Below are 21,834 nucleotides of genomic sequence, written 5' to 3'. Positions count from 1 at the left end.
ATATATTTTAATATAACGTAAATACAAGCCACATCTTCACCATCTGCCACATTACAGTGATGTAAATATTCATGCATTGGTCGTTAAAACCAGTGCAACAACAGGCAGCTCTACACTGAGGATACTTCCCTTTACAGTTTTGAATACAGCTACTGTAACTTTTTAATTTCTATACAATCATATTGCTACTTTTACCTCAGCAAAAGATCTGGATTCAAAATGTAAATGCAGCAGAGAACAACAATGTTTATCATCTACCATCAGAATACTTCTGACTCATACCTACTTACCCATTTGACCTTCACACCCGACCCACATTTTCTTGATGATTCAACCCTATTTTGTGCAAGATGCTTCATGTCAGTCAGACTAAATGGTAGGAATTGAATCTAGCATGCATGTTCAAGAGGAATAACACCATACTGGTAACCATTAATGTTTTATTTAATTCTGAACAGTAGTATGCCAATATTTCTTGGCTACAGGCAGACAAAGACACCCCCAATTTCATTTCGAACCATGTAAAAAAATGTCACTTTTTCATCAGATAATAAAGTTTAAAAACACTAACAGGCAGCAGTTTTAAGATATATTTCCAGATATTGTAGAGTGGCATTTGTAGCACTAAAATTAAAGAACAATTCAATTAAAAAACTGGCAGTCTGCACGAAAGCAATGATTACTTTTAAAAAAATTAGGGGCTGTATTTCTATAAAAGCTCAGTTTTTTCTTGTCAGTGCAGAAACAAATTGTGACAACAGGGGAACACATTGAATCAGCTGCAAATCACCTGAAATGAAATGTACATGTGTCTTTAAAAAACATTTTCTTCATGTGCAACCTTGATTATCCTTGAAAAAAATTAAAGAACAAGACCGTTCACAGAACCACCTTGAATTCAACCTATTGATCTGTGCTCAGACACGTTGTTGCTGTCATACCCAATCTGCTAATCCACCTACGTGAAGTGAAGGTTACTGTTGAATTTATTCAGTTTGCTGTAGAAAGAATCTCGCACCATCTGTGCAAGATTATCAGTAGACTTTAAATGTATAGCTACTAAAAGCAGGAGTGTGTCACCCTCTAGTGATTTGAAATGGCCACTGCTGCTAACAACCTGCAAGACAAAGACAGAGCCAGTGAGGTCACATTCACACCATTAAACATTTATTGAGACCAAAGCCTCTCAGACATGAAATGGGAGACAATGAGGTAGAAATGTGAGCTAATTCAGATCAGTGAGGTTTGTGTGCAAATACTAATCCATGCATTCCAGTCAGTTAATGAGATTAGAGTTTTACTTTACATGCATGCAGTAAACAGTTTGGTTTGAGGCCATTGTTTGTTTTTTTGTCTTACCTCAGGGTTTATTTCGGAATGCCTGCCACGATCTCAGACTCGATACCACAGTGATTTGACCCACGCAGGATTTTAAAGAAACCTGAGGACCAGATACAAATAACAGTCAACACAACAGTTTTGGATGAGAGCTATCCCTAAATAATACATACAATTATTTTACAAGGTAAATTTTTTATAATTACTACAATTCAAACCATGGCAGCACAACACAACATGAAGTGGGAAAACATTTGCGAGACTACTGTATGTGGGACTTTGAAAGTGTCATACGTTTATCTCAGTATCTAGATGTACTGGTATTGTAAATCTGATTATTTTTAATTATTAAATGGATCATTGACTTCTATTTGAAGTGTAATAATTATTGAATTGTTTCATTTTTGTTGTTTTGGGGGGTTGTATTAGGTTTTGTATCGTATTTTCATGCGGGCATTGTATGTCTGATTTAAAACAAAAAATAAGGCAAATTGATTTATTATGTGGTAACCTCCATGCATTTTAATGGTGTACACAACATTAAGTCTGACTTATCTGTATAGGACTACTCTAGTTAAATAACATATCTTGTGAACCATAAGATGAATTTGGAGAAGTGCCACATGCCATCAATGAATGTATTATTTACACTGGTACAATGTTTTAAACAAGAAAACATGTCTCTGCTCACCATTATCACCCCAGTCAGTATTCCAGGAGTTGGCACAGAGCCAGTAAGGGATGCCATCCTCCTCCCCCCAACCCAGGACCTTGATGGCGTGACCACCCAGAACAGATCCAGACACATGCTGATACACACCTGGAGGAAAGGCAAAAAAACAAGGCAATAGTGAGAGAGAACATCAGAAACAACATTTTATCAAAACACTGAGCAAAAGCCGCAGTCAGCAATTACCCTGTACCGAGTATGAAGCAGCATTACTTACATTTACACTTTCAGTCTGACAGTGGTGCTTGTGTTCTTACCAGACTTATACATCACAAAGTCTTCATAGACGGTGAAGGCTCCTTCTACTGGACCATTTTTGGAAATCTCAGCCTGAATCTGCTCCACACTCCCCTCCACGCTGTAGGACGATTTACCTGCAACACACTCAGAGTAAGTGTGTGTGCTTGTTCACCATCATTAGGGTTTGGCATTTTGAGACATAAACTGTTTAATTTTGTCAGATATTTAATAGATACTCTGTATGTGCAAGTCAAGGAGTGTTTAAATGTATACCAGGTTATTGATCGGTTTATAAAATTACTGATAATGGATATGAATAACAAGAACAATAATTATTAAAACAATGACTTAGCAGCCTGAATTTCTAATAAACTTAACACAACCATTTATGTACTGTATGTGAACAATATGGTCTCTTACACATGTCAACAAATAAATTACCATTTTATTTTTTATACTGATTTTATCAACAGATTCAAAACAAATGTAAATGAATAAGATGAATGAAAACACTCTTGAACAAAATCCTTACCAGGTAATTATTTATAATATCTTTCTTCTGCCTTTCTTACCATAATGCTTGTCCTGTTTGTAGCTGGGAGAGTATCCTGCTTCACAGCGGGAGATGCACTCAGGTGTGTCTCCACCCTCTCCAGTGCAGGGAGGCCTGCTGCCATTCACATGGTGCTCACAAGGGGAGATGGTGTAGGGCCGGCAACCTGTAGACACAAAGATGGAGTCAGAACTAGCACGCGCACACACACAGTGTAGAAGTCTCACAGATAATTAACGTACCAATGTGGGAGTTGTAGAGACCTCCAGAGACCAGTCCCTCTTTAGTCCAGAAGTCCCAGGCAGACGAGGGGTAACCACCATTACATCTAAAGACAAAGGGGGAAATAAAAACATGCGTATCCCAAGTTTTTATACCTTGAAGTGACAAACCAATAAACACTCACTGCTTCTCCTTCCAAACTGTTGACACTGTAAAATATTAGGATGAACAATTCAACTTTTTCCCCTACCAGGACATATTAGTGTGACACTGACACTTTGACAGTTCTTCCTAATCACCCTCTGGATTACAGTCTTCGTGGAGTAGGTCACAATTGAAAGTAGTGAAACTGCTCAGACATCCTGTTTCTTACCCCATGCCACAGGAGTCACAACAGGTCAGCAGATCCTCAGAGGAGATCTCCACACTGATCTTGCCACCACTGTGGATGCACACACGGTCGGAGATGGCCTCTGCAGCACCAAATGCCTGTGATCAGAAAAATCAAAGTACGTCACAAAACACATACATATAACCCGGAAAAACAGGGAAAGAGTCTAGATGTGACCAAATGACAATAAGCAAGGTTACACCCTAAAGTAGGGTGCAAACTATAGTACATCCATACATAGCCAGAAATATTGGTAACCTGCCCCACCCCCTTAAATTTATTTTCTTTGTGATAACTTGAAGATTTAAGGATAGAGGGTGTCGTATGTCCATCGTTTGTCAATCTTTTTAGATTGCAATTTGTGTCTGTTGTGAATATGTCTGTGCCGAGAACCTCCTGCTGTGTTGCGCATGTGTGAATGGCAAACTCTGGGTAAACTTCAGACCCAATTCTCCAGACTTTACCCACAGGTCATGTCTGAAAACGGCTATAATGTCCCTTCTTTAGAGCAGTGAGCCCCCCCTCACCCAGCAGGATCCACAGGAGCCCTGGTCTCTAATCTCCTTCAGTGTGGGACACTCAGGCCACTGCTCTCTGGCGTCAAACTCTGCAGGCAGCTTCAGGCCTCCAGCATATTGAACCCTGCAGAGGAAAACAGTACGACTGTGAGCTACTTATCTAAAACATGGAACTGAAATGAAAAGCGGATTTGATGCAGGTGATTATACAGAGTCTGAAAACACTGTTTCCAAGCAAAAGTACACGTGTACATTTTGGGGGCATATACAAAACAACAGTACTCACCCTCACTAATATGCGAGTAATACTAAGCTGACATGGATCTCATGTGTTTCACACTCAGCAACAGACTGTGTATAAGTGAGACTCACATGATTGGGAGTTTAGGTCCCTTCAGCATCGTTCCACAGAGTCTCCGCACATAACTGTAGTCGACATTATGGAAGTTGTGACCAGCCTGCAGGAGAGACGGGACATTTAGTCAAATACAACTGATTATGAGCACTGACAGAAGTCCAACATACTGTAAGAATAGAAACAAACTCACCTTCCATGTAGTGTTCAACTTATTGATGTAGTTGACCATTTCACTGGACAGTGGCTGGAGGTGGGGTCTGGCCAGGCTCAGAGACACGCCCGCAGCCAATAACAGAAGGGCTGCACGCCACATTTTGTCTGAAAGACACAAAATAGATGACATCCGTAAATTGGCTATTCACATTACTATTACTATGAGCTGTTGAAATTATATAAATTCTGATTTAAATTATGAAACCTTCCCATAAATTGACTATATTTACAGTATATAGCACTTTTTCATTCTAATCGACCATTCAAAGCTCTTTACACTACAAGTAGCTTTCACCCATTCACACACACATTCATACAAAGCTTCTATATGCAGCATCTACCACACTACATCAGCATAGCCGTCAGGGGCAACTTTGGGCTTCAATAACTTGACAAGGACACTTAGGAATGCAGACTGAAGGATCCTGGGATTGAACCTATGGTTGTATGGTTAGTGGATGACCCTCTACTACCTCCTGATCCACAGAAGCTAGGGTTCAAGCTAAAAGACCAAATGTGATGCGTCTAAGACAGAGAAGATAAGGAAATTACTGAAATACAAATGTAAGAGACACTATATCAGCAGGAAATGGGGGCGTTAATGAAAACTCCACAAAGATTCACAAAGAAGTCAAGAGGGGAAAAAAAACATTCACATTTGTGGAGAGTTTGAGGGTGAGAAAATGTAATGCCATGCATCAGTACAGGATATTCCACACTTATATACATCTTGACACACACATGACTGGACAGTGTCACAGTGGCTGCGGCTACAAGGGGAACATGCATTCCCCGACACACAGAGCAGAATAAAACCTCTTATCCTCAGTCATGCTGGTGTGGAGTGTTTTCCAGAGGTTAAACTCACCGCATCAGCAAACATGTACAACAAACAACATACAAAGCTACAAATTCACTGGAATTAAATCTACATGCTCACATAAGGAATAGACTTATAATACTAATGAATAATATGCAAAACTACTGTATTTGCGTTCACACAAGGCCGTCACTGTTGCACAGCAAAGACCAGGTCATCAGAGACCAGATGCATTAGTGAGAGTTGAGATCAGGTCCATTAGATATTATATTCCAGATTATTACACTAAGGAGCTGAGTCCTGCTGAATCAATAGCAGTGAGGATACTGTGCTTCTTTATAAACATAATGAGAAGAACTAACATGCAGCTTCATATAACCCTGATATAAGGACAACACATGAGGATATGAGTCAATGCTACGGCCTGAACAGAACAACATTTTGTGACAAGGAGAAACAGAGACAGATGGTGACAACCTGTAAAAGTCAGCACATCTGTCTGGGCATGCCATGTCTCCACTTTTGAAGAAAGCAGAAGAGATTCCAATAAAAAAACCCTCAGGTCTTTAAGAACAAAGAAAAAAAAAAAAAAACAGAGTCATATCACATGACAGAAAATGACAAGAACAAAAGGTTCAGAGGGAAATAACAACAGAAAATCACACAGGATCACTGACACACAACGTGACATTGTTCAATCAGCCACCATCATTTCTCCAACTTTAATACCACGATCTTATTCTTAAAACATCATATTCTGTCATGGACGCTTATTGTCAACATCTAGATCATGGTTACATGTTAGTTGTAGACAGACGTCATTGGGTCTTTAACTTGTTGGAGGTCAAAAGTTATTTTTATTCTGGTGCCTGTGCTGATTTCTGTGGCATTAAACCATCTACATTCTGCATGAGATACCAACTGTGTGCAGACAATGGAAAGCTTGAAAACATGACTATGGACAAACTGCAGCTTATGTGTGGGCCACAAGAAAAGCACAAGACATCAGAGTATTTTTTAAATCAGTTTTTAAAGAAGTGGTTCGACCGCACCCCTCCTGAAACAATAAAGGGGATGTGATTTGGAGAAGTACCATCTTCATTTATTTGGAAGATATTATTTGGAAGATTCTTCGAAGATTATTCGTCATATCCCAGACTCACTCAGGCTGCACTAACTTGCTGAGTCATGGTGGAGAGCCTTTTGACACCTCTAAAATGTCAAACCAACAGATTCTTAGTGGAGCTTCATGGAAACAGAGGCCATTTTTGGTGTGTGGGAGGTTTCAGATCAAGCCACCAGCAACAAAGCTACAGAGAGACGGTTTCAGACCATGACCAAGTTTTACAAGTAGAACCAATGATCCTCATCGTCGACTGCAGCTGGAGACACTTGTTTCTGTCGTAGCACTTCCTCTGTATATTTATTCATGTCTGATTGGGGATTTTTAAACATCTACGCTAAACATGACCCAACACTGATCACTATTATCAATCAACCAAACTTAGTTTGTAAAGCACCTTCTTGCAGAATATTGCAGTTGACTAATGAACCAGTCATGAGCATAAAGCAAATAAAAAAGCTGACAGTGAAAAAACAAAGACTAGATTCCAAAAGCTAAAATGAAATTGAAAGAAAGATTAAAACATAGATGCAATAAAATAATGTCCGTACACAACACTTAATGAGGAGCCAGGCTGCAGAGAAGGGCGTTAAGCTTGAGTGGAAAGATTTCAACACTCGCAGCTGCTCTTACTTCCACAGGTAGAACAACAACAAGGAGGAGAAAGTTCCGTTTTTGAAATAAAAGCTACAGGAATAATGTTTATTTTGTTCCGTACAACAAGGAAGGGAAAAGGCAAATAGACTGTACTGGTACTTCTCATGTTTTATAGTCCCTCTGGGTTCCTCCTATACAAACTGCTGGAAAGGTTTAAAGGTATAAAGACACTTTGCATGTTTGAATCTCTCACCTGTATGTGGTCTGTGATGGGACACGCTAGATGTAGCTGTTCGCTGACTGTCTGACTCATTTGTGTTTTTTCTTTGTGGTGATAAATAAAACTAACTTCCTCCTTCCTCACAGAACCACAGGCCTGCTCACATGAGGGCTCGTGACGCAAGAAGTATCCAAATAAAAAAGTCAAACCCTGTTTCTATGTACTTTCTATGCACATGTAAAAACCTTTTTTTCCCACTGATTGGAACAGTTCTGGACTATTACAGCCTGGACTCAAAACTGGGTTGTAGCTACAGTCATGTTATTTAAAATGTTCACCAGTTTCAGTTGCAGGTTTCCTTCCGCTCAGATGTATCACAGGTATATTTATAAATCTGTAGAACTAACCTTGTCCCTTCTGCTGCCTCCAACTCTTATAAAATCTCACTTTCACTTTCCAATCTCCTGTTTCGCTCTGCTTGACTCTTCGGCGAGATGTTTCACAATCACTTGACTTTGGATATTAAGTTATTTCTCCAGTTAGAGTCAGATTTCGCTCAGACCTGTTTGTAGCGCATGTCACCTCTGGGGCGGAAGTGGGCGAGCCAGTGAAAAACAAGCATCAGACATGTAACATGGGAGCTGACACAGCACAGACTGAAACTGCTCTTTGTTTTGAATCAGCGTGGAGTCTGAACACCGTGTCCACAGTGACCGCCACACACTGAGGCCGCTTCATGTCCACAAACAACAACAACAACAAATATATACTATATATAAATCAGTGCGGTAAATAAAACCACTCACCTGTAGTTTGTGTGTCTGTGTGATCTTGAATCTTTGCGTCCTGACTCCGGGACACTGGAAAACAAAGTGTGCTACAGTGAGACGGTCCCTGATCATTTATCCCGCAAACCACGTGACACAGTCACATGAGCAGCGATCATGTGATCAGTGACGACCCCCCCCCCCAACTAGCAGCAGCAGCAGCGGCACACCTCAGGTTTACTGTAGATTGTTTGTTTAGTGTCTGGATGAGAACGATCATCTTTAGATTGGACTGACTGACTGAAAACACACGTACTGATGAGTGTGGGACACAGTGGAGCTGCAATGCTTTAATATGACCGCTAGGTGGTCACCCCTGTACTTTCAGATTTAACCTTGTAAGTTTAATAGCTGCCTCAACAGGGGTCATTCATTCATTTATTTATTTGTTCAAGTTATTCATTTATTTCAAACATGTTGAAACAAAATATAGAAATGAGAAAATAAGTAACAAACAAAAAGGCCTATTGAATCCCAGGGAAAGTGATTTAAACCGTAACGTCTCTGTAGAGCTCATACCTCACACACTCACAGTTTCCCAAACATGCCTGGTTTTTATTCATCAAGATCCATGAATCATTCTCTGGAAAATCAGTGAGAATGTTCAAAAACACCAAATCCTGCACTGATGAAGACGACCTTTCTAAATAATGCATGCACAGCAGCAAATGCAGACTAATCCTCATTTATCCCTGACTGTCATGTTTTACTTTTTTAGAAGTATCTCGTGATTGACAGCTGATGAAGAGCTCTGTTTGCTGTGTCGTGCTGTGGATCACCGACCACAGACTGGTTGTGTAACTGCTTTCTCTTCCTAATGAGACTGTCATCTGACTTTTAAAATGATGAGATGGGGAAAACACAGCACAGACAGTTCACAATAGCTTTAATCAGGATTTTTAAATCAGGAGCTGACCAACACCACTTCGGACAAAAGTACACACTTCTGTGTCAATTAAAACACACACACACACACACACACACACACACACACACACACACACACACACACACACACACACAGGAGTTCTACCTTAGTGGCAGTAAGCAATCTGTTGAGTGGCATTCTAGTTACGTAAAGTATTTATTACTTATTTCACAAATGTCAGAGTCTTTATCATGAGTGTCTTTATTGACCTGCTGCATATTTGCAAGAATAAACAGAGTTGTATTGAATTGTGTTAATTAAAACACAACTTACATGATAGGCCCTTATGATGAATTGTGCATTCATACCTGAGATAGAGTTCCTCTGATGAAGACAAGCCCTGAGACATCATATCAGATGATTTGCACAATCCTATAAGAATAACAAACCTATAATAATAATAACTACTATAACAATTAAAATACTGCAAGCAAACACGAGTCATGTAGTATGACAGCGTAGCAATACTGTACACAGCAGAGGGAAAATTTGGAAGAATAGTGGGTAACGACTTGGCTCCTCTGGCCGGTTAATACATTAACAACACAGAATTTTCATCGTAACAGTGTTTGCTGTGACATTGTGATCATCATCTAAATTGTTTGTATTTCTATAATATTTTCTTAAAACTGTTTTTTATACAGTGCATCTAAAGTATGTATCACACATAATGGAACAGGAGCATTTTGGGGGTTCAGTATATTGCCCAGGGACACTTCAGCACACGGAATATCTGGTATCAAACCACTGGCCTTCCGGTCTGTGGACAACCCGCTCTACATCCTTAGGCACAGCCATCCCAATACTGATTGGACTTAGACTCACTGAGTCACATCTGTACCTGTGTCCAAAGCTCATGATAAAACTGATGGTAAATGACTGAAGGCTGATCAACACACCACTCTGATCATGATTAATGACTTTATTTATTTGTCACATCAATAGCTACAGATGAGGTGCTGCATGTTGATAAGTGGAGGCCGTCCAGCGACGAGGTGACGTTAGGTAGCTCCAGCCTGTCAGTGTCTCTAGACCACAAGTTCACACATGAAACGTTAGCACACGACCTGGAAACACTGCACCCTGGTTCATCTCAGGACATTACATGTGATCCATTATAAAAGCAGACATTTTTTCAAAATACAAAATGAGTGAAATTAGAAAACACAAGTGAATATCAACACACACACACACCAGGAACACAAATCAAAGCCTATACTGTGCTAATGTAAAGCACATACATGAAACAAGCTTTCTGCAAAGCAAAGCGCTGATTCATGATGATCAAGCCAAGACTTCACTAAAATATCTTTTTATCAGTGCACTAATATACATATCATTAGCTTCCTTATTGCCTCTGCATTCACATACATCCAAGCATGTGTGTTAACTACTGTGACGTGATTGTGTGTGTAGTTACAGTTGGGACTTTTTTCTCTATGGGAATAGATACATCTGTGTTGCCCGTACGAATGAGTAACATGCAGGGAATCCTTTTTCTATCAGCAGGTCAAAGTACATGGACATGACAAGGTCTGATAAGCCTGTTCTGCCAAAAGCATGTTTTTCTCTAGTCTTTGTTCCATAACAGTGAATTTACAGTATATCCTCAACAATTAAATTGTTTATCAGAGACTTTACTTCATATTTGTTATATGGTTTAAAAACAAAAGTAAAATAAAAAAGCTTGGTTTAGGAAAAAAAATGAAAAAAAGACTACTATACATGGAAGACTGATATATGTAAACACTACATTCTTTGATTAACATGACTTATTGAAATAAATAATAATACAAATTATAACATGACATAATACTGGCTCTCACCAAACTGGAAACCCACAGCAGCACGTGATCTTTACCTTAATGCAACATTTTACATTCTGCTCTTTACATGATCAAAAATATGTTTTAGAGATTTTCCTGTTATGTAGAACACATTCATTTCGAGTTACAGCAATTCATTCAGCACTAGCATTAGTGTTTACTGGATGTGATTTTTAGAAGGATATTAATAATAATTCCGGATAATCAGCATTATGGAAGCATTTTACAGGGGCACAATTAAACAACAAAAACAATTGTATGTTTAATGCTTACTGCAACTGATTGTCTACATGTGTGGAAGTTGTTTCTGATTCAACACCAAACTGAGTACTGATATTTCCTCTATCAACAGAGACGGACATCACCTATTTTTTACAGCAGCTGGACTTTTGAGGACCTTGTTTCACAGTTACATGTTTAATTTCCTTCACAAGGCAAATACGTTGTTTCTACATTTGCCTTCACAGTGATATTTCTGTTCTGTGTGTTCGTCAGTAAAAACAACTTCAGTAAATAGATATAACAAAATAACAGACACACTGAAATAAAAAAAACGCAGATCATGAATTTGGGACAAAAGCTTAGTCAGAAAAACACCATTGGTTGTAAACTTCCATCTGAGCAAAGGTTTGCTGCCGTTATTTTTGACATTATCAGCACACATGACTGAAAAACTGCTGCTACTCATGTATCACATATTATATATATATATATATATATATATATATATATATATACCATCATCATTCATACATGATAATTCAATAATTAAAACAAAAATTCAAAATACAACACAATCATTAATTATGTTCTGCTGCAGAAATGATCCCTTCATTGTTATATTTAATTTCTACGCCTCTAAAAATTCCTTGTCTGTGAATGGTGAAGTAAGTTGTTTAATTATTTTTTGTATATTTATTTATTTTATGTTTTGCTGTATAATATACATATATATTCATTATATAACTATATAATTGTATAACTATAACATTATATATTTATAGATAAATTAATGTGATCACCAGAAAAATACAATCAAATATAATAAAATAACCATCAGTTGATATTCCTGTAATTTTCTATATTGCTTAATTAAATTCCAACATACTAATAATAGTGCTGTTTGAAGAATATCAAGCTAGAGCCATCTGGTGGCTAACGTGACAAACATTAGCTTCAACTTTTCTGCTTTAAAGTGCTGACGGACCGACATGAAAGTGTAGATAAGATTCATAAAATGGTTTTCCTTAAAACCTTTTACTATTTTACAGAGAGTAAATTCAGGCCTCTATCTCTGTGTGTATGGAAGTAACTTGTGTTAACATCAATCATGTTGTGTTGTGTAAATTAAGTGAGTAACAGTCTGATTGATGAATGCTGCCTGAAAACTGGGAGAGATGCTGAACGTCATCTAAAGATTTAGGAAAATGTGTCATTGTTTCTCATTGCGGTCACAACTGATCATTGGTTTCATTGTAACACACTGCATTTAGATGATTCTATCCAAAGCCACATGGAACTGATGGATCAGTCGGAGAAGAGTGAAATCTGTTCTACAGACAAAACGAGGCGATCACATAAAGACTAATCTCACCAGTTAAAAAAGAGTCAGGTTTGGCGAGTGCCGTTATAGAAGAGACTTTGCACGGCAGCCTGGCAGCATGTTTTCTTATTGTAAACTGGTTTAATTACCTGGATCATTTAGAAAAATCTTAGTCATTAAGAAATTTCATAAACTTTGCCTCGATTCTCATGATTGCTTATATCATGTCAACACAACGCCCGATTATTTGAATGATTCATTTTCTAATGAATTTGATTAATTCTGCACTTCCCCAACACGCCACGTCACTGCTTTGGGTTTTCTCTGTTTAGTTTCCCATTATTAAAATTATGTGAGAGATTTCATCTAACTGAATGAAAACGATGCTCCACATTTATTAGCACCTGTGAGAAGTTTCTATTGATGGCTAACCCAGATTTCATCTTCAGTTCACTGTTACCACCTCTGATCATCTGCATTGGAGACATGATGCAGATGATCAGATGACCCCCCCCCCCCCCCCCAGCCTGCAAAGAGCATCATATTTGAGCAGGTTCATACAATTCAAGCCTTCCTCGTGTAGCTGCATCCACCAGGAGCAGCTAGGGCAGCAACATTGTACACGACCAACATCCCTACAGAGGTCTTCAGGTATTTTGCCATTGTGTCACCCATGCATCTAAATTTTCTGCTATTTAAACATCTTAATCTGCATGTAAGGGTATAAAAAAGATCATACTTCATATTCTGTAATAACCGATTCAAATAAATAAACTCAACCACTGAGCCTTTCCCTAGTAATTAAAGGAGAAAGTGAGGTTTATCTTCAACTGCTAAACTGAAAAAAAATGTCCATTCCCCACCTAGGATTTCCCATCCCCTCCACCCCCCAACCTTCCTTACACCGCCCTCTCTCTACTGTCCACAAACTGGACCAGCTGTTTACGAGCGTGGGAGATGACTGGAGTGAGTGGGATGACTGGAGTACTGGGCGTAGTAGCACCAGGAGTGGATGCACTGGGGGTTGAGGCAGCGGGTGTTGAAGCTGCGGGTGTTGAAGCACCAGATGTAGAGGCAGCAGGGGTGGAAGCACGGGGGGTGGTGCCCGGTGTTGTACCTGGAGTGGCAGGAATCACGACAACAGAGGCTGGACTTGGACTTTCAGCCCCAGTTCGAGGCTCCAATCGTGGGGTGGATGTGACGAAACGAGCCTCCCTGATCCGGTAGGGACTTCGGTAGGTGGAGATGGGCGACAGCTCGGAGCCCCAGCCTAGATAGCTCCCACTGGAGGGAGAGTGTGCTTCTGCGCTGAAGTACAGTGTGGTGCTAGACTCTCCAGGGATCCCAGGCCTTTTATCTGGGGAAGTATTTAGCAGAGGGGAGTGTCGCTCAGGTGACCAGCCTGGAGTCTTGATGTCCAGAGAGGCTATGGAGGACGAGGCCGGGGTCAGGGACGCAGCATTGCTGTCGATGTGGCGGAGGCTCTCTGGTTGCAGAGGGGATGAGAGTGTGGGTGAACCATAAGCTGCACTCTGAAAATCCTCATCACCTTTGAAAAAAAGAAAATAATACACACAAATAACACACACACTTCTTATAGAACAGTAAACCTCTACAGTGAATATAAAGTATCAGTAATAATAGACCTATTTCTCACCATTATTCCCACTGCATGAGATTAACAACACATACAGAGAACCATATTTATCCTTTGCATGAAGCACTGATGTCTGATGATTGAACCGTTTTAACACTGAGACTGTACAGGGGCATTGTTGAGTTTTTGTTAAAGATCAAGTGCAGGACTAAGCAGTGTTGAATCTCTCTGTGGTCATCGAGTGTTTTAGAGTTTGTGCATTGCTATGTTAGCAGTTAATCAGGAAGCCAACCTTTTTCATCTGATAGTGGAGCACTGGACTCTTCCTCTGCAGTCTCTTCAGGAATGACCTCCTGGATCGGGATAATCTCTGGAAACCTTCTCATATCCTGGATTGATGTAGGGGGAGCTTTCCTCACCGGTCTGGCCACCACACTGGTGGGAGGAGGCTTTGCTGCCTGGACCACCTCTCTCACCTGGAGATAAGACATTAGGCGGAGTGTCAGACTGTAGACTGACGAAATGAAGTATTCTCACAGAAAATCTAGCAGCAAAACATTCTCACATCAATTTTGTACTGAAACATTTTTTGAAAAAGCATTTTGTTAATGATTAGTTTTTGTTTGAAAAAATGTGCCAACCCCCGTCGAAAATGTGCGCAATTTATATGATGCTTTCACTTTATTCATCTACATTTTCAAATCCTATACATAGTCAGGCTGTGCCATTTAAAAGGCTCCTTCAAATGAACCAATGTGTATTTCATTTGTAAGCAAGAGGGATCCCACAGGTGGATCCTTCTGTGGCCGACCTATCCCAGGATTCATTGGGTGATGAAGTTAAGAGGCTAGCTGCAGTAGGTGCAGCCGCTTAAAATAGATTACGATGCAATGGTAAGTATGGGACAATCTGTTGATGCAAATAGGAAATCTGCTATAGGCCAGACTACATACCCTATTATTCTAACATTGAATAACAACGTATTATAACTTCAATAAAGATCTTGCCTGTGGAGCCTGGGCCACCTGTGGAGGAGCTGGCTGAGGAGCTGGATGTGAGATCTGAGGAACCTGTGGTTGAACAGGTGGAACCTGACAGATCACAGCACAAATAAAAAGAATAAGAAACCACTTTACACATTCATAAAAGACTGTCATATTTAGATATGTGATCTCTCTGCTGAATCAAATCAGACTTTATCGTCATTGTACAAGACATACAACAGCATTGAAGGCAGAATTAAATGGCATTTCCCTGGGATCACAAAAAATGTTCATCTTTCAAGAGCGTGTGAATTTAAAATGTTATGTAAATGTAAAATGTTAACGTAGTCCTTCACAGGACAGATTCAACAACAGGAGCGCAACTCACCCGAGGGACATAATGTTCGTCTGGGGAGTGAAATTCTTCAGACAGACCCATCAGCCCAGCCAGTCCCCCCTCGCCGTAGACCGACCAGATCTTTGTTACATCCCCTGTCTTCAGGGCCAAGCGAATCAGCAGCCAGTGGTGATGTTTCCAGCCCTCCCATTGGATAGGAAGGTCCATGAGAGTCCCACCTCCTAATAATATAAATTACCAGAGTCATATAAAGCGATGGATGGATCGATGATGGATGGATGTATGGATGAATGGAGCTTTAAACAGACCAGACAGTGTTGCGTGGCGATGGAAAGTGGGTGTGACTTTCTCCTCCAATGAGAGCGTAGACCCACGCTCCGTGCAGGCTCCACCAATCCCTCTGTGGCGAATACTCTGGAAAATCTCAAAGGACTTCGGGTGGAGGAAACGATAGTACAGAACCAACGCTATCACTCCTGGAGAGAGAGGAAGAAGTAAAGAGAAGTGAGGAGGACTTGAAGAGTGAATGAAGGAAATGTTCCTGCAGCCACATGAACATACAGGTGTGGATACAGGTGTGTTAGGATTTGCACACTTATACTGAATGAAGTTTTTCTACAGCATGTGGCCGTGATTCTAACCAATGAGGAAGCTGCAGAACACTGCAGCTGGGATGCCAACAGTGTCCCAGGACACCATGGTAAACATCCAGGATGAGGCCAGGAGAAGAAATGCGTTCTCTAAGAACATGACCTGAGGAAGACAAAAAAGAAACAGACAAATTGTTACCACTTCCAAAAAGCTGTCACCCATATTTGTTTCACAGACATATCGGTATCAGCGTTTATGTTTGCTGACATGAAAACTTTTTATTTCTAAACATACCAGGTAGAAACCAGCCATGCGGTATCTGGATTGACCGTATTTCACGTTGAGGAAGAGGAAGATGTGAATGGCTCCCAGCAAGAGGTTGAAGATTCTCCATCGACTGGTTGATCGTATGATGTCACTCTGCTGAGACACCATCCAGAAAGTTGCCCCCAGCCAGTGCACACCTGACACACACACACACACACACAAACACACACACAACAGTAAATATTTGTTATAGACAAACCAAACTGCTCATGTCATAGAAAAATGACTATTTCTTTTTCTTTAACTTGCCAATGACTCCCAGGATCCACTGTTTGAAGATACGTGTGAAGAGCATGAGAACAGCGAATCGAGATCCCAACATACCGACCTGCAGACAGAGAAAATCTCCCTGTCACATCCTAACCCCTCACACATCAGAAAACAGGCCAATAAATATGGATTCTTAAGCTGTACTGTTACATTGAGGCTGGATGTTGTACATATTGGTTTGAAGTGTTTAAACATGCTCACCCTCCATAGCAGTCGACAGAGAATTGCAGCGGGCGTCATTTGTAGGTGACCTGGTCTGATAAGAGAACAGGCTCTGGCGTAGAGAACCAAGGCCCAGGCAAGAGACAGCAAACACACCACGAAACACACCGAGGCTGGAGGGGAGAGACAGAGATCCAAGAGGAGGACAGAGGAAAAGAAGTGTCAACACCTGGACACACCACAGTACAACAGATACGAGGCTGCTGCAGATACACACTGGAAACTCTAATGAGTGCTAAAGCTGCGATAATTGGTGTTTTGGACACATCGGAGCAGCTGAACAATTTGAAGAAGAACATCTGACATATGGTGAACATATTACCAAAAACCTATTTACACATCAAGCAGTCACAGAGCAACATTGTCCTCAATCCAGCTAACAAATCCATATAATCAATCTCTTTTGGCTCTGTTTTGGTCTCCACCAATTCCTGAGGGAAATATGTCGATATGTTTATAGGCTTTGTTTGCAGTTTGGTACTTTATATTTCAAATCTGTACAGTTGTTTTCAAACTGAAACATACAAACTCATAATCACCTCATTATTTAGGTGGTTTCCACCTGAAGGCTCTGTCGGGGGGTTATAAATATTTGCTCATCACTCCAAATCACATCTATGTAGTCATATCTGGGGGAGTGATTAAGCTGGAGTCTAGATGCCAAACACTAACATGCTCTACTGTAGCAATACATATTTAAGTTGTCTGATTGAAAGAAAATGAACGGGACAATTAGCACACAGTGGGTTTACCAGACCTATTTTGGCCACCCTCCGATTCCCAAGCCAAGTCTCTACGGACTGAGCTACTGCCTCCCAAAAGGCACTGCTGGGATTTGAACCCAGGATCTCCTGTTTACTAGACAGCCACTTTAACCAACTAAGCCACAGCACTTGAGTTAAGATGTGGTTTTCATCACTCTAGTGTTCGTCCTCCTTAGTGTTCATGGCGATACATTTTGTTCATTTTCAATTGAAGTCTCTTCTGATTGAAATACTTTTCAACACCACACACACATTTAAATGTTCTGTTTCAGACATACTTCATACTTTCTTCATTCACTTTACCTGGAGATTTGAGTCCTATATCAGTACAGATGAGCACATAGGTCTGCAGCAGCGTCTGGGGGAGGGTGACCATCAAGGCCTCTAAGAGTCGTAAGGCAGATACGTCTGCCTGCTGCATGATCTCACCATACAAATCCTCATCAGGCAGATGCATACACTCCAACAGCCTGTGGAGGCCGCACATGAAAGAGACAGAGAGAGAGAGAGAGACATTATCGTAACCATACACCATTTCTAATCCTTGTAAATGCCCTCACTCCAACCAGCAGTCCAGTATTACCATCACTTATGGTTTGAGAATTATTGATCATTGACCATATTGACAGATCTCCATTACACTCATGTTAAGCCCACCCACCTTTTGAAGATACCCAGGTGCAGTATATGTGTCCAGGTGAGAGACTTCCTGCGAATGCGTCCATCGGACAGGTACCACAGGTAACTGAGCCACTGAGGAACCCAACCTGGGAACCATAGAATGGTATTAATATCAATCTGAATCTTTCTATTGATAGGTCGAGTAATCTCTACTCACCTGGCAGCAAGAACAGAGCAGTGAACCCGGCGAGATGGGCGTAGCAGTAGTTGTGACCGATCCACAGATAGTACACAAAGCAGTAGATTACTGGGGAGAAACAGAAACACACAAACAGGCCATGAACACATAGAAAGACATTTAATAGGAGTCTGATTGTAAATTATTTGTGACATGTATAACTGGACGTAGCTTTAGCTGTCGTTGTGTGAATCATAAAGTGTGAATCATAAAGACAAAATACCCAGTGCTGAATTGTAATTAAAAAGATTTACTCAAGAAACAAACTTATGTATAATTTTGAGATTGAGTTTTTCAACTTGATACTATATTATACTTCTAATCCATTATATGTAGGGAGGGAAATATGTATGATGCAAATAATGTACTTTTTACTTCCCCTACTTACATTCATCATACGGCCATCAATATTATTTATTTTGCTGATTAATATTTGATATAAATATTGTACCATTGCTTTTTAAATGTTACACATACAAATGAAACTACACAACACGACACTATAGAAAACAGATAAACTAAGCTCGGTTTTGTGAAATAATGATAATACGTCACAATAATTTAAGATGTAGTAATGCAACACTGATGGGAGTTATTCTTCTTCACAAAGAGCAATGTTACTTCCGACAGTACAACACACAACACCTCACCCAATCATTTTGATTACAAAACAAATCATTGTCACACCATTAGATGCACAACATTACTGTAAACTTGTCAAAAGAGGACGGTTGTGTTTTGGTATCATAACAAAGTACAGCCTGTGAGTATTTAGCAGGATGCTGATGCACTGTTATACTCAGAATAGCAGTGTTTGCATTAGAAGTATCCTGTAGCATTTGATCAGAAAATATTTAAATGTATGTGTATTGTGTGTCCACTTCCTCAGATGACCTCTGTTCTGTACATCAGCCCATCTAAGGTTTACAGTCAACAAGGCCCCTGATGCCTCCTCTCCTCTCTCAGACTCTCCTCCACCACACAGCCTGGGGCTCTGCAGTCCTCCCTCCCTCCATACCTCCATACTTGTAATCTGAACCCCCTTCAGTTGCTAAAACACGCGGGCTGTCTGGACAGACTAGGCCCCAACCTGGGGTATACGCCCATATCCCCCGTCCACTCCTGCGCCTCCAAAAGAAAAGGCGCTGGAATATAACAACACTGCTCTGCTTCATTTCTGGACATATCACCAAGAAGATCCAATTATGCAGCTGTTTAAAAGATGCAAAACTCTGGCATGAGTCTGCAGTTTTGCTGCATGAGGATTTCATAACACGCAGGCTATACAGAGAGAGACGCACTGGTGCAGACTCAGCTCTGACTCAATAATTCATAACAACACAACATTTAAAACACAATGGAAGCAACTTTACATGATGGATTGTTGCAGATTTAAAACACATGTGACATCAGGAGGATGCTGTGTCATCTGGACTGTGTCTGTATCCTCCATCACACACTGGACTAAAACACACACTCACACGCACGCGCACGCCAATAAAGTCAAATAACACACTGCAGGTACGTGCACGGGGACACATCATGACGTATCAATCATCAACACACTGTGAGTGACAGTGGATGTGTGTGTGTGTGTGTGTGTGTGTGTGTGTGTATGTGTGTGTATGTGTGTGTGTGTGTGTGTCCCAGGTAGGACTCACGCGCAGTCCGCTCTGCGACGATGAGAAATGCGGTAAAGACGAACACGCAAACTTGGCAGCAGGGCATGCACGCGCCTCCGTGGCTCGGCGCGGCCGTGTAGTCCCTCATGGCGGCTCCTCTTTACACCGCGAGTGTTGGTGGGTCGGGGCTGATCACCGGTCTCTGCAGGACGCTGAGGTGCTGGGGCTGGTCCCGGGGCTCGGGAGGAGTCGGTCCGGCTGCAGCAGCAGTCTCAGTCCCGCTCTCTCTGCTCCACATCCCGTCCCACCGACACCGCCCGTCCCGTTAAAGAGATAGTAGGCTGCTACTGCTGGTGGACAGAAACACAGTCTATGATAAAACACCATGAAGTGACCTAACTTATTGTTTCAGCAAAATGTTGGCGTGAAATGAATGAACACAGCTACTTTAGTGAGGATAAAGTTATACAACATTAATAACAGATAGGATGCACATGATGATTCAATTGGAGGTTTAATTAGCTCCTGCGGTGTCCCTTAGCCCAACATTCAAATTCCACTTGAAACGGTGTCATTTACCTCATGAAGAGGAGATGTTGCTCTAAGTTTGAAGAATCGTTCACCAGTTACTTCAATTGTATTGGACCTGGCTGGAACACTGTTTACCCCTGAAACTCCAAAATTGTATTGTACATTCAAACACTTCACCCACCCCTTCATAATGAGTACATTTTCATTTCACAATTCACTGTAGTCAAAGGTTAATTCACATCTGACCTCTAACCTTAACCAGGATTCAGAGATGATGTTTTCCTTCATCAGGACCAGGCTTTGGTCCCCATGAGGACTACTGGTCCTGAAGAGGTCAGTGTTTGCACTGGAAAAGCACCTAAAGAGGTCACATAACAAGAACACACATGTATATATAAAAAATACACTGGCTTTGTAGATGTAAATGAGCATCTGCAGTGGGGTGCTACCCACCCCTGAGTTTACAGAAACAATTGTCTGTCAGATGTAGATGAATAAACTGATGTAAGTTACCTTAAGTTTGATAACCAGTTTTAGATTGTGTTTTTTAACTAGAAAATAATGAAGTGTGTTTATGTTTTTTCCTCTTTCATTCAGTATGCTCTGGCTATAACAGCAGCTGGCTTTAAAATACTGGTCTAATTGTTGATTACTTTTGTTTTATTGTAGGTATCACCGGAAAAGGAGGAGTTATTTTAAAGCTGAAGAGGGAATCCCTCTCCCAAAGACAGAGAATGATGATCTCAACCTGAGACTCTGTGAACTTCAGAGTTTGGCACACTAAAAGCTAAAAAAATGAAAAGCTGAAAGACAAGGTGCAATCAATCACATTTTATTTTTGTTGCCCATATTCACAAATCACAATTTGTCTCATAAGTCTTCAACAAGGTGTGAAATCCTCTTTTCTTAACCCTCAACAAGAGTAAGGAAAAACTACACACAAAAAATGTTTTAACAGTGGGAAAAGAACGTAGAAACCTCAGAGAGATCCACATGAGAGGGATCTGTCTCCTAGGAAAGGGAGAGGGATCCCACACCACAATAGTGCACCATTGGACAACTATTTTTCTCACAGGATTGACATGGGTGATCTTTAACTGATTGCTTACAAAATAACACACAGTGTACAGAATATCTGCCAGAAACACTCTAGAGGACCACCTTTTGGTTGTGCTGATGAAATTAAGACTGGGCCCAAGTAACACGGACTTGTCTCATAGATTTATGGTATAAAAAAGCACAATATCAAATATTTGTCTGAGC

The 21,834-nt window shown here is 40.6% G+C and overlaps 2 protein-coding genes and 1 non-coding gene across 5 annotated transcripts; all 3 read right to left on the bottom strand.

The window, feature by feature from the left end:
* Positions 1 to 426: 426 nt before the first annotated feature.
* On the bottom strand, positions 427 to 8,434 carry ctsba (cathepsin Ba). 3 transcript variants are annotated; one of them, XM_020080314.2, is made up of 11 exons: positions 8,130 to 8,434; positions 4,541 to 4,668; positions 4,365 to 4,450; positions 4,002 to 4,116; positions 3,457 to 3,572; positions 3,104 to 3,189; positions 2,881 to 3,027; positions 2,326 to 2,442; positions 2,030 to 2,158; positions 1,360 to 1,441; positions 427 to 1,117 (listed from the first exon to the last, which is right to left on the bottom strand). In XM_020080314.2, exons 2-10 carry the CDS (start codon positions 4,661 to 4,663, stop codon positions 1,368 to 1,370), a joined length of 993 nt encoding a protein of 330 aa, XP_019935873.1. In that variant the 5' UTR covers positions 4,664 to 4,668; positions 8,130 to 8,434; the 3' UTR covers positions 427 to 1,117; positions 1,360 to 1,367. The 3 variants fall into 3 exon arrangements, with proteins under 3 accessions (XP_019935873.1, XP_019935874.1, XP_069378517.1); XM_020080315.2 differs by lacking the exon at positions 8,130 to 8,434 and adding an exon at positions 7,731 to 7,988; XM_069522416.1 differs by lacking the exon at positions 8,130 to 8,434 and adding an exon at positions 7,357 to 7,909.
* A 1,551-nt stretch (positions 8,435 to 9,985) lies between these two features.
* On the bottom strand, positions 9,986 to 20,374 carry xkr5b (XK related 5b). Its single transcript, XM_020079824.2, has 13 exons — positions 20,080 to 20,374; positions 18,398 to 18,487; positions 18,221 to 18,326; positions 17,863 to 18,029; positions 16,775 to 16,908; positions 16,553 to 16,631; positions 16,271 to 16,440; positions 16,027 to 16,138; positions 15,694 to 15,861; positions 15,416 to 15,606; positions 15,052 to 15,135; positions 14,337 to 14,520; positions 9,986 to 13,996 (listed from the first exon to the last, which is right to left on the bottom strand). Exons 1-13 carry the CDS (start codon positions 20,186 to 20,188, stop codon positions 13,347 to 13,349), a joined length of 2,244 nt encoding a protein of 747 aa, XP_019935383.1. The 5' UTR covers positions 20,189 to 20,374; the 3' UTR covers positions 9,986 to 13,346.
* On the bottom strand, positions 17,616 to 17,689 carry trnat-agu (transfer RNA threonine (anticodon AGU)). Its single transcript has one exon. It is a non-coding gene; the product is annotated as a tRNA-Thr (tRNA).
* Positions 20,375 to 21,834: the final 1,460 nt, after the last annotated feature.

This window comes from Paralichthys olivaceus, chromosome 1 (assembly GCF_024713975.1).
Source record: "Paralichthys olivaceus isolate ysfri-2021 chromosome 1, ASM2471397v2, whole genome shotgun sequence".
NCBI lineage: Eukaryota > Metazoa > Chordata > Actinopteri > Pleuronectiformes > Paralichthyidae > Paralichthys > Paralichthys olivaceus.
Note: the sequence above shows the minus strand (reverse complement) of the source record. Positions and strands in the feature narration are given on the sequence as shown.